Consider the following 11,249-nt stretch of genomic DNA (forward strand, 5'->3'; position numbering starts at 1 on the left):
TTAAAGCATGTATGCCAATGCAAGCTTCATCGCCTAAGAGAGAAAACGAAAGATGGTATGAAGTGCCCACTAAACCTTCCTCATTAAAAAGGGAATTATGGCTGGCACAAGAGAGAGAAAGACAGAAGACTCACTAGAGAGAGAAAGACAGAAGACTCACTAGAGAGAGAACACGAGAAAGAATTGTGTTGATGAATTAATAATGGTATGTGTGCCGAGATTAAAATAAGAGAGAGAATGAGTAACATGAGGGAAATCTGTATATTTGAAACCGTGACAAAAAAGCCACTGATAATCTTCTTCATTTTAGAGTGAGAAAGAATATTAAGTATTCTTCGTGTAAGATCGTCAAATGAGGCGCAGTGAAAAGAATCTTATCCATCCAAGAGAGATAAAGAGAGAGAGAGAATAATGAGACACATAATAAGAGAAAGAATTGCACGAGTGAACTCAAAACATTTATCCCAAGGGAGAGAAAGGGAAAGAGGGAGAGATAACTTATATAAATTATGATTGTCACAAGAGAGAGAACGCCACAAATTTTAAAAATAAACATGGTAAGATAAAAATAAGAGAGAGAAAGTTAAGTTTCACACCGAGTCAAAAAACGCAGCTCAGCATAAACATCATTTATGGCAGAGAGAGACTGAAATTTTCAAATGTCATTGTATCAGATGTTTAAACTGGTAGAGAAAGTTACATGAGTGGAGTTTGAAAGTTTTACATGAAGACAAAAATAACAGCCATAAATAATCTTCAATGAAGAGAGAGAGAGAGAAAGAGAGAGACTAAAATTATCCAATGTGATTGAACAAGATGTCGAAACGATAGAGAAAGTTACATGAATGGAGTCTGCAAGTTTTACACTGGAGACAAAAAACAACAGCCCAAGCTAATCTTCATTTAAGAGAGAGACCGTGCAATTTTCCAATGTCTTTAAACAAAATACCAGCTCAAGGTAATCTTCATTTAAGAGAGAAAGAGATCGTAAAATTTTCAACTGTCATTGAACAAGATGTTAAAACTGAGAGAAAGTTGCAAGAATGGAGTTTGCAAGTTTTACATAGAGACAAAAAAGCAGCCCAAGGTAATCTTCATTAAAGGGAGAGAGACTGCACAATTTTCCAAATGTTACTGAACAGAATGTTAAAAATAAATAGCAGCCCAGGGTACTCTTCATTAAAGAGAGAGACAGAGAGAAATTTCAAAAGTCGTTGAACAAGATGTTAAAACTGACAGAGAAAGTTACATGAATGGAAGAGAGAGCATTGAAATATGAGCTTCTGGAGAAAGAGAGAAGATCATCGGTATTTTGCGAAGCAGTAATGCATGTCCATCTGGAGAGAGAGAAAGAAACCCACACGTAGCTACAGAAATCAGTAATCCATGAAATCTAGAGAGAGACATGGAAAACGGTTGGCAGATATCATCAATCAAAAAGCATGATGATGGACCAAAAAAAGGGGCATTCCGAGAATCGAACTCGGGACCTCTCGCACCCAAAGCGAGAATCATACCACTAGACCAAATGCCCTGTCGAAATATCAACCCAATTGTCTCATTTCTAAATGAAGACAACCCACCACTTCCCTTACCATCTCCACTTCCCCCTCCAGCAACCCACCAAAAACCCCACTCCCAAACACCTCCACCACACCCCCCATCTCCACCCAGCTGCCACCCACCTCCTTCCTCGTCCCCCGGGCCGCCATCGCCCTTCTTACGTCCTCGGCCCCCCCCCAATTCCCTTCCATACACCGCTCATTCGACAGCGCCACCATCCCCGCTGCCACCGCCTCCTCATCCTCGTCCGAATCACCACAGATCACCCCCAATTCCGCCGCCTCCCGCAACATCCCGGCTCGACTGAGCACGTCCACGGCACAACTGACGACCTCGTCCCCATCGCCATCCACCAATTCAGCAAACAAAGACATCCCCTGCTCCACCATGCCCCCATGACTGCACCCCACGAGCACCCCGCAGACGGTGAACCCGTCTGTCTGCCTCGCCGTCTTCTCCATCCCTGCTAACACCGCCATCGCCTCCCCCGCCTTCCCGTGAACCGCCATACCGAGTATCAAGCTGTTCCAGGAAACCAAGTCCCTGAATTGAGCTCCTCGGAAAGCCATCATCGAGGCTCGCAGGTCCCCACACTTGGCATACATGTATATGATCCCATTTGAGAGGAGGAGGTCGGTGTCGAAGCCACGCCGGAGAATTACAGCGTGGGCGGCAGTTCCCGGGTTCAGCAGCGCCAGCGCCGAGCACGCGCTGAGTGCTGGAGCGAAGGCAAGCTCATCGGGGGCGATCCCGGCACTGATCATGGCGGAGAAGAGCTCCAGAGCCTGCCCTGGCTGCCCCTGCCGAGCCATGGCGGCGATGACAGTGGTGAACGAGACAGCATTCCTCTCCGGTGCCGCCACGAAGAGGCGCATCGCCGCCCCGACGTGGCCGGACCTTGAATGCGCATCCATGACGGCATTCCAGGATATCTGGGTCCTTTCAGGAAGATGATCGAACACCTTCTGTGCATCCCCGGGAAGGCCGAGCTTGGCGTAAACGCTGATCAGGGAGTTGCCCACCTCGACGGCAGCGGCCCAGCCGAGCTTGATCACCTTCCCGTGGACGGATAGCCCCAGCCGGCGGTCCCCCGTCTCCGAGGCGACCGAGCCGAGAACGGAGAAGGTATGCCCGTCGCCGACGAACCCGTCTCCGGCCATCTCTACAAACAAAGACACTGCAAGTTCTGATTCCCCCCAATCGGCATACCCCTTCAGGAGAGTGTTCCAGGCAACAGGACTTCTCACTGGCATTTCATCAAACAGCTTCCGGGCAGCGGCAACTGGGCCGGCAGCAGCGAAGGCGGCGAGGAGGGAGCACCAAGAGCGATGGTCAGGAGCTGTGATCTCTGAGAAGACCTTATGGGCAAGCAAAGGCTGGAAGGAGGAGGCGTAGAGCTTGACGAGGGCGTTACCGACGGGGCGCGAGGCGGGGACGAGGCCGAGGGAGACGGCGACGGCGTGAAGGGCGGCGCCGGCACAGGGGGCGGCGGCGGAGGAGGCCGCGGAGAGCGCGGCGGAGAGGGAGAAGGCGTCGGCGGCGGCGGAGGAGGCGAGCAGGGCGGGGAAGAGGCGGAGGGCGAGGTGGGGGAAGGGGGATTGGGCGTAGGAGGCGAGCATGGCGTTCCAGGCGATGGTGTCGCGGATGGGCATTTCGTCGAACAGGCGGCGGGCGGCGGAGATGGCGCCGGAGCGGGCGAGGGAGAGGAGGAGGCGGGTGGAGGGGATGGGATCCATGGCTTAAGGGGGTCATGGAGGGGGAGAGGGGAAGCGGTGGCAAGGGGAAAGAGACTGACCCAGATGGAGAAATTTGGTTTTGAGAAGGGTTTGAGGAGGGAAGGGGATGAAGAAGGGGGAGAAGGGGAGTGGTGGGAAGGGGAGGAGAGGGTGACCCAGATGAAAAAATTGGGTTTTGGGAATGGCTGAGAGAAGGGGAAAAGAGACTTACCCAGATGGAGAAGGGTGAAGATGAAGAGAGGTTGCCCCGTTGCTGTGGAAGGAAGGGGGTGAGGAAGAGGGGGAGGGGAAGCGGTGGGAAGGGGAGGAGAGGGTAACCCAGATGGAAAAATTGGGTTTTGGGAAGAGGTGAGGAGGAAATGAGGTTGCCCGCTTTTTTTTATAGGCGTTTGAAATTGGATGGTCGTTTTTTCTTTTTCTTGAGAAGCTAACTGTTTTGAATGGCAAGTTGGCAAGTTGGCAAGTTGGCAACTCTCTCTCTCTCTCTCTCTCTCTCTCTCTCTCTCTCTCTCTCTCTCTCTCTCCCCCTCTCCCTCTCCCTCTCTCTTCCTCTCCCTCTTCCTCTCTCTCTCTCCCTCTCCCTCTCTCTCTCTCCCTCTCTCTTCCTCTCCCTCTTCCTCCCTCTCTCTCTCTCTCCCTCTCTCTTCCTCTCCCTCTTCCTCTCTCTCTCTCTCCCTCTCCCTCTTCCTCTCTCTCTCTCCCTCTCCCTCTCTCTCTCTCTCTCTCTCTCTCTCTCTCCCTCTCCCTCTCCCTCTCCCTCCTCCTCTCTCTCTCTCTCCCTCCTTCCTCCCTCCGCTATTTCTCTTCCTCCTTCCCTCTCCCTCTCTCTCTCTCCCTCTCCCTCTCCCTCTTCCCCCCTCTCTCTCTCTACATTTCTCTCTCTCTCCCTCCCTCCACTCTTTCTCTCCCTCCTTCCCTCTCCCTCTCTCTCTCTCTCACTCCCTCTCCCTTTTCCTCTCTCTCTCTCTCTATATATATATTTCTCTCTCTCTCCCTCCCTTCCTCCCTCCCTTCCTCCCTCCCTCCGCTCTCTCTCTCCCTCCTTCCCTCTCCCTCTCTCCCTCTCCCTCCCTCCCCCCTCTCTCTCTCTCCCTCCCTCTCCCTCCCTCTCTCTCCCTCTCCCTCCCTCCGCTCTCTCTCTCCCTCCTTCCCTCTCCCTCCTCTCTCTCCTCTTCCTCCCTCCGCTCTCTCTCTCCCTCCTTCCCTCTCCCTTTCTCTCTCTCCCTCTTCCTCCCTCCGCTCTCTCTCTTCCTCCTTCCCTCTCCCTCCCTCTCTCTCTCTCTCTCTCTCTCTCTCTCCCTCTTCCTCCCTCCGCTCTCTCTCTCCCTCCTTCCCTCTCCCTTTCTCTCTCTCTCCCTCTTCCTCCCTCCGCTCTCTCTCTTCCTCCTCCCCTCTCCCTCTCTCTCTCTCTCCGTTCCTCCCTCTCTCTGTCTCTCTCTCTTCCTTCCTCTCTCTCCCTTCCTCCCCCCTCTCGCTCTCATCTCTCTTCTCTCTCTCTCCTTTCCTATTGTTAAGGAGTCAGCACCAGACGAGTGCGCCAGCTCGCCAAGTCAGAAAAGTGTGCCAACTTGCCAAGTCAGAGGACAGCTCGCTAGGGCCTTAATCAAGATTAGCTAGTAATAACTAAATATAAATATACTCGTTAGAGACTTATGGACAGGTCAAATATAGGTTCAAACATACTAAAGGATGAAATATAGAAAGTTAGGATTAAACTTAGAAAGCGAGGATCAAATCATAGACAGGATGTCCACATAACTGCTCAACGGTCAGGATCGGTGCACCCTCTCTGTTATAACCGATGAGATTAAATGTACCCGTTATAACAGGTGAGACCACGACACCGATCAACGGCTGTGATCGGTGCACTCACACCAATTATAAGGGTCAAGATTAAATACCAATTCAAAGGAGTATACGAATAAATTGAAAACTTCCCATTAACGGCTACGATACAGTACTATATATATACAACGATCTAAACCTACACCTCTTTTCTTTGTGTTCTTCTTCTTCTCTCCTTACTTCTTCTACCTTCTTCCCTCTACTTCTTCCGAAGATTCTTTACACCTATATCTCTCTTTCTCCCTCCTCTCCGTCTCCTTGTCTCTCTATCCTTTCCTCTATCTCTCTTTCTTCTTCCTCTCTCTATCCTTTCCTCTATCTCTCTTTCTTCTTCCTCTCTCTATCCTTTCCTCTATCTCTCTTTCTTCTTCCTCTCTCTATCCTTTCCTCTATCTCTCTTTCTTCTTCCTCTCTCTATCCTTTCCTCTACCTCTCTTTCTTCTTCCTCTCTCTCTCTCTCTCCCTCCCTCCCTCTTGCTCTCCCTCTCTCTCTCCCTCCCTTCCTCTCTCTCCCCCTCCCTCCCTCTCCCTCCCTCCCTCCCTCCCTCTCTCTCTCTCCCTCCCTCCCTCTCTCCCACTCTCCCTCCCTCTCCCTCCCTCCCTCCCTCTCTCCCACTCTCCCTCCCTCCCTCCCTCTCTCCCACTCTCCTCGCTCTCCCTCCCCCCTCTCTCCCACTCTCCCTCCCTCTCCCTCGCTCTCCCTCCCCCCCCTCTCCCCCTCTCCTCCCTCTCCTCGCTCTCCCTCCCCTCTCTCCCCCTCTCCCTCCCTCTCCCTCGCTCTCCCTCCCCCCTCTCTCCCACTCTCCCTCCCTCCTGTTAAGGAAGATGAAGACAGAGCTCAGAGTCAACATCTCAGCAGCAGTGCCGACCAATAGTAACTTTAATAAAGATTAGGTAGTGAAAACAAGACGTATTCGACACGTTAAGAAAATTAGAGGTCAGGATTAAATGTAAGTTCAAACCTAGATAGGATGAAACATAGATTGCCATGATCAAATTGTACGTAGGTAACAAACTAACGGACATGTTTAGTTGGGTTTTAACCATTGTAACCCATTATAACGGCTAGGATTAAACAACTAGATTACATCTATTTCATTATATAAAGTTCTATAAATACAAACCAATGTGTGATGAATTAATTCACAGAATCAATGACTTTAACCACCTATTTTGGTGTGTCTATTCCTTTTCTCTCTCTACTCCTCTTCTACCTTTGTTCTTGTTCTTGTATGATTTTAAGCTTCAAAAATCTTTTACACCTCCGTCTCTCTTTCTCGCTCTCCCTCCCTCCTTCCCTCCCTTTCTCTCTCTCTATGTCTCTCGCTCTTCCTCCCTCCCTCCCTCCCTCCCTCTCTCTCTCTATGTCTCTCTTCTCCCTTCCTCCTCCCCTCTTTCCCTATGTTTCGCTCTCTCCCTTCCTCACTCCCTCTCTCTCTCTCTATGTCCCTCCCTCTCCCTTCCTTCCCCCCTCTCTCTATATGTCTCTCTCTCTCCCGCCCTCCCTCTCTCTCTATGTCTCTCCCTCTCCCTTCCTCCCCCCCTCTCTATGTCTCACTCTCTCTCCCTCCCTCCCTCTCTCTCTCTCTCTCTTCCTCTCTCTCTCCCCCCCCCCCCCCCTTCCCCCCTCTCCCTTTCTCCCTCTCTCTCCCTCCCTCCCCCCCTCTGTATGTCTCTCCTCTCCCTTCCTCCTCTCTCTCTATGTCTCTTCCTTTCCCTTCCTCCCCCCTCTCTCTCTGTCTCTCCCTCCCTCCCTCTCTCTCTCTATGTCTCTCCTCTCCCTTCCTCCTCCTCTCTCTCTATGTTTTGCTCTCTCCTCCTCCCCTCCCTCCCCCTCTATGTCTCTCCTCTCCTTCCTCCTCTCCCTCCTCCCTCCTATCTCTCTCTCTGTCTCTCCCTTACCCTTCCTCGCCCCCTCTCTATGTCTCTCTCTCTCTCTCTCTCACCCTCCCTCCCTCTCTCTCTCTCCCTTTGTCTCTCCTTGCCCTTCCTCCTCCCCTCTCTTGCTATGTTTCGCTCTCTCCCTCCATCCCTCTATCTCTCTCTCTGTCTTCTCCTCTCCCTTCCTCGCCTCTCTGTCTCTCTCTCCCTCCCTTCCTCCTCTCTCTCTCTCTCTATGGCTCTCCTCCCTTCCTCCCCCTCTCTCTCTGTCTCTCTCCCTCCCCCCTCTCTCTCTCTCTCTCTGTCTCTCCATCTCCCTTCCTCCCTCCTCTCTCTCTCTACATGTCTCTCCCCTTCATTCCTCCCCCTTTTTCTCTATGTCTCTCCATCTCCCTTCCTCTCTCTCTCTCCATGTCTCTGCCCCCCCTCCCTCCTCTATCTATATGTCTCTCCCTCTCCCTTCCTCCCTCATCTCTATCTCTCTACGTCTCTCCCACACTCTTCCTCCCCTCTTCTCTCCTTCCCTCCTCTCTATATATGTCTCTCCCTCTCCTTTCCTCCCTTCTCTCTCTCTATGTCTCAGTATCATCCCACCCTCTCTCTCTCCCACTCTCCCTCTTTCTCACTAGCTATCTCTCCTTCTTACCCATTGTCCATCCCCTAGATTTCTCTACCACTGTGGTCTCTGTCTACTATTTTTCCATACTGATCTTTCAGTCCATAAAACGTTACTAGCATATATCTTTGAGCTAGAGAGAATTTTCGCAGAAGTCGTGCCTTGCTCGCGAGGAGGCAATTTACCGAAATTAATAGATGTATGCCTCCTATGATTAGAAATGTTTCTCCTCCAACCCTTTTCAAATTCCACTATTTTTCTCTATCTCTCTCATGCAAGTCTTTTCACTATTTTTCTTTGTGATGATTGAATATTTATATGGACATGAGCATAGGTATATATGGGCCCAGGGCCAATACTGTATTATTTACCTTTCTCTCTCTCTATCTCTCTCTCATGTATAGGGTCTCCTCTACACTACAAAAGCACAAGATACTCTTCATGTAAGTCTTGAACTATTTTTCTACATATTTTCATTTACCCACAAAGGAGAATTTTCTTAAATCTAGTACTCATTCTTTTATGTTTTAAAGCAGGTTGATGCCCTGATAACGGTTCTAAAAACAATATCAAGTCGACTTTTGTCAATTTAGAAATTTATGTCACAAAATAGCTAAGTTGAATGTGATGCAAAATTTTCTACATATTTATCAGATAAGCATCGGATAAAAAAAAATGGTAAGTTGTAGAAACATTTTATGGAGAGACCAAGGCTATGGCAGTAGGGCAGTAGGAGCCCTGTGATAAATGATATTATTTATGAATCTTATACATCTGTAGTTTTAGTCTCACTTCAATAAAAATTTATCAATATCAAGTGCTCTGTTATAAGATAAGTCATTCCCAAAGGAACTATGCTATAGAAGTAAGAGGCAGTTTGACAATTAGAACTGGGATAATATACGGACATAATAACAAAATAGTAAGGATATAGTAGGAATTTATTAGGAACATATTAGAAAGATAACATTAAATTGATAAAAATATAAATAAGAGGATAATAACATATCAAATATTATGATGATATAATAAATATAGGGGAAGTGGAAGTAAGGAAATGATAACATATGTATACATTCTGGTAAATATAACATATAATATAGGGAGATATTAATATAGATTTAATGATACATTTGAGAGAATATTTAAAAGGATATGCAATGAAGAGATAATATTAATAAATAACAAAGAGGAAAAATATGTTAGTAATATGTTAATAACGAAGGATAAATATCTTAGGAAATTAGGCGTCTGATAATGAGAAGGTGGGGGACAGAAAGGAAGCAAAAGGAAGTTGAAAGGGTGACATAGAATTCAAGATGGTGTCATGTAATTTTTAAGAAGTTGATTTGATTCACATTGCAAATATATCTACTTCATTGCTAACTAATTAAGTTAACAATTTATAAATTCAAAGTGAATTCAATGAAAGGAACATAAGGCAACTGATAGTGGCTCCTAGCCTTATCTACCTCTTCTTAGTGCCTCCTTGATCTCTTCTCTACACTTAGATCATTTGAAGTGAGTTTTAATTTAAAATGAGATCCAATGAATAGTCTCCAGAATAGGGAACCACCAAATATCTTGTTCCTTACTCAGATTGTCTTCTTTCTAACTATTTATTGTCACATATTTGCTTCTTGTTTGACCACGTTTCACTTGCTTCTATTCCACTCCAATATCTAATGATAAAATGCCACCATTGAGGAAAGAGAAATTGGGAAGGATTGATAGGACGCTACAAGAATATGGTTCAGCTAAAATAAGACATTTCTAAAATAATGAGAGAGAGAGAGAGTAGGTGAGAGAGAGAGTAGGTGAGAGAGAGAGATAAAGATAGATAGATAGATAGAGAGATAGAGAAATAGAGAGGGATAGAGATAGATAGGTAGATAGATAGAGAGAGATAGCGATTAGCGAGAGATAGAGATTGAAATAGATAGGTAGGGAGAGAGAGAGAGAGAGAGAGAGAGAGAGAGAGAGAGAGAGAGAGAGAGAGAGAAAGAGAGAGAGAGAGAGAGAGAGGAGAGAGAGAAAAAGAAGGAGAGAGAGAGAGGGACAGAGACAGAGATATAGACAGAGAGAGAGAGAGAGAGAGAGAGAGGAGAGAGAGAGAGAGAGAGAGAGAGAGAGAGAGAGAGAGAGAGAGAGAGAGAGAGAGAGAGGACAAAGAGAAAGGGAGAGAGAGAGAGAGAGAGAGAGAGAGAGAGGGGAAAGAGAGAGGGAGAGAGAGAGAGAGAGAGAGAGAGGAGAGAGAGAGAGAGAGAGAGAGAGAGAGAGAGAGAGAGAGAGAGAGAGAGAGAGAGAGAGAGAGAGAGAGAGAGAGAGAGAGAGAGAGAGAGAGAGAGAGAGAGAGAGAGAGAGAGAGAGAGAGAGAGAGAGAGAGAGAGAGAGAGAGAGAGAGAGAGAGACAGAGAGACAGAGAGACAGAGAGACAGAGAGACAGAGAGACAGAGAGACAGAGAGACAGAGAGACAGACAGAGAGATAGACAGACAGAGAGAGAGAGAGACAGACAGATAGACAGACAGAGAGAGAGAGAGACAGACAGATAGACAGAGAGAGAGAGATACAGAGAGACAGAGAGACAGAGAGACAGAGAGACAGAGAGACAGACAGAGAGATAGACAGACAGAGAGAGAGAGAGACAGACAGATAGACAGAGAGAGAGAGATACAGAGAGACAGAGAGATGCTAACAAAAAATGCATTATGAATCTTAAAGAAGATAGAGATAGAAAGAGATAAGCCGATTAGTTTGTTAAGGTTGTAAGACCCACTCACACTCTGATTAAAGTTGGAGTGTATATATCAAGCATTCCATATTGAGAATGAGAGTAGCTTCAACTGAAAGAAAATGATTGAGATATGGACTCAATCATGGACTCAAGGAGCCAAATACCCAATGTAGAGAAAATTGAGAAATGGTAAAAAAAGGGGGAACGTATGTATGGCCAAGGTTGATGTGAGGGATGACCAATAGCAGGGGAGAGTGGCACATACAAGAATGCTGGGCAACGCTTGTTCCACATTCTTAGAAGGATTTGACAAAATAAATAGCTTAAAATAGACATCTGAATTTTGGATTTTTTTGATAATCATTGTGAATACAAAAAATCATAAAAGTTTTATAAGAGAAAGGAATAGGAGAAAAACGGTCACGACAAAGACTGATAATCTCAATTTTAGGGTTAAAATTTGTCGTCGGTGATTGAGATTATTCAATAAAATATATTTGATCGTACTTGAAAATACTTAATTAGTGATGAGCACGGATCGTCTCCATAGGGAACGATGATTAAGGAATTACTTTCTTAAACTAGTGATGATCAATGAGCGATTGACAAAAAACACAATTCAAGGATATGAGCGAGTGATATCGATTAATAAGTACTTAATTTATATGTTAATTTAACTTAAATAAAAGAGTAAGTGATTGTGATGGACACGATAATGAACGATGGTATGGATGAGGATAGTGGTTTGATATGGAATGATACGTGGCAAGGATGGAGAGATGAGAGAGTGGGGACGTAAGTAAGCGAAGTGATAAATGAAACGTTGATAAAAAAACTATAACTAAGATAACGATGATGTTGGGAGAGAAACA

The 11,249-nt window shown here is 46.8% G+C and overlaps 1 protein-coding gene and 1 non-coding gene across 2 annotated transcripts; both read right to left on the reverse strand.

The window, feature by feature from the left end:
- Positions 1-1,076: 1,076 nt before the first annotated feature.
- LOC144714509 (pentatricopeptide repeat-containing protein At2g36980, mitochondrial-like) lies at positions 1,077-3,660 on the reverse strand. The gene is made up of 2 exons (XM_078589257.1): positions 2,978-3,660; positions 1,077-2,845 (listed from the first exon to the last, which is right to left on the reverse strand). The coding sequence occupies exons 1-2, from the start codon at positions 3,297-3,299 to the stop codon at positions 1,545-1,547; spliced, it is 1,623 nt and encodes a 540-aa protein (XP_078445383.1). The 5' UTR covers positions 3,300-3,660; the 3' UTR covers positions 1,077-1,544.
- TRNAP-UGG (transfer RNA proline (anticodon UGG)) lies at positions 1,463-1,534 on the reverse strand. Its single transcript has one exon. It is a non-coding gene; the product is annotated as a tRNA-Pro (tRNA).
- Positions 3,661-11,249: the final 7,589 nt, after the last annotated feature.

Source organism: Wolffia australiana, chromosome 17 (assembly GCF_029677425.1).
Source record: "Wolffia australiana isolate 7733 chromosome 17, ASM2967742v1".
Taxonomy (NCBI): domain Eukaryota; kingdom Viridiplantae; phylum Streptophyta; class Magnoliopsida; order Alismatales; family Araceae; genus Wolffia; species Wolffia australiana.

Excerpts from the sequence above, each read along its gene's own strand:
- LOC144714509 (XM_078589257.1), bottom strand. The coding sequence starts at position 3,299 with ATGGATCCCATCCCCTCCACCCGCCTCCTCCTCTCCCTCGCCCGCTCC. Across the intron at positions 2,846-2,977 it reads CCCCGCCTCGCGCCCCGTCG|TTGCCGCTGCCCGGAAGCTG; the intron begins GTAACGCCCTCG and ends CTGCCGGCCCAG.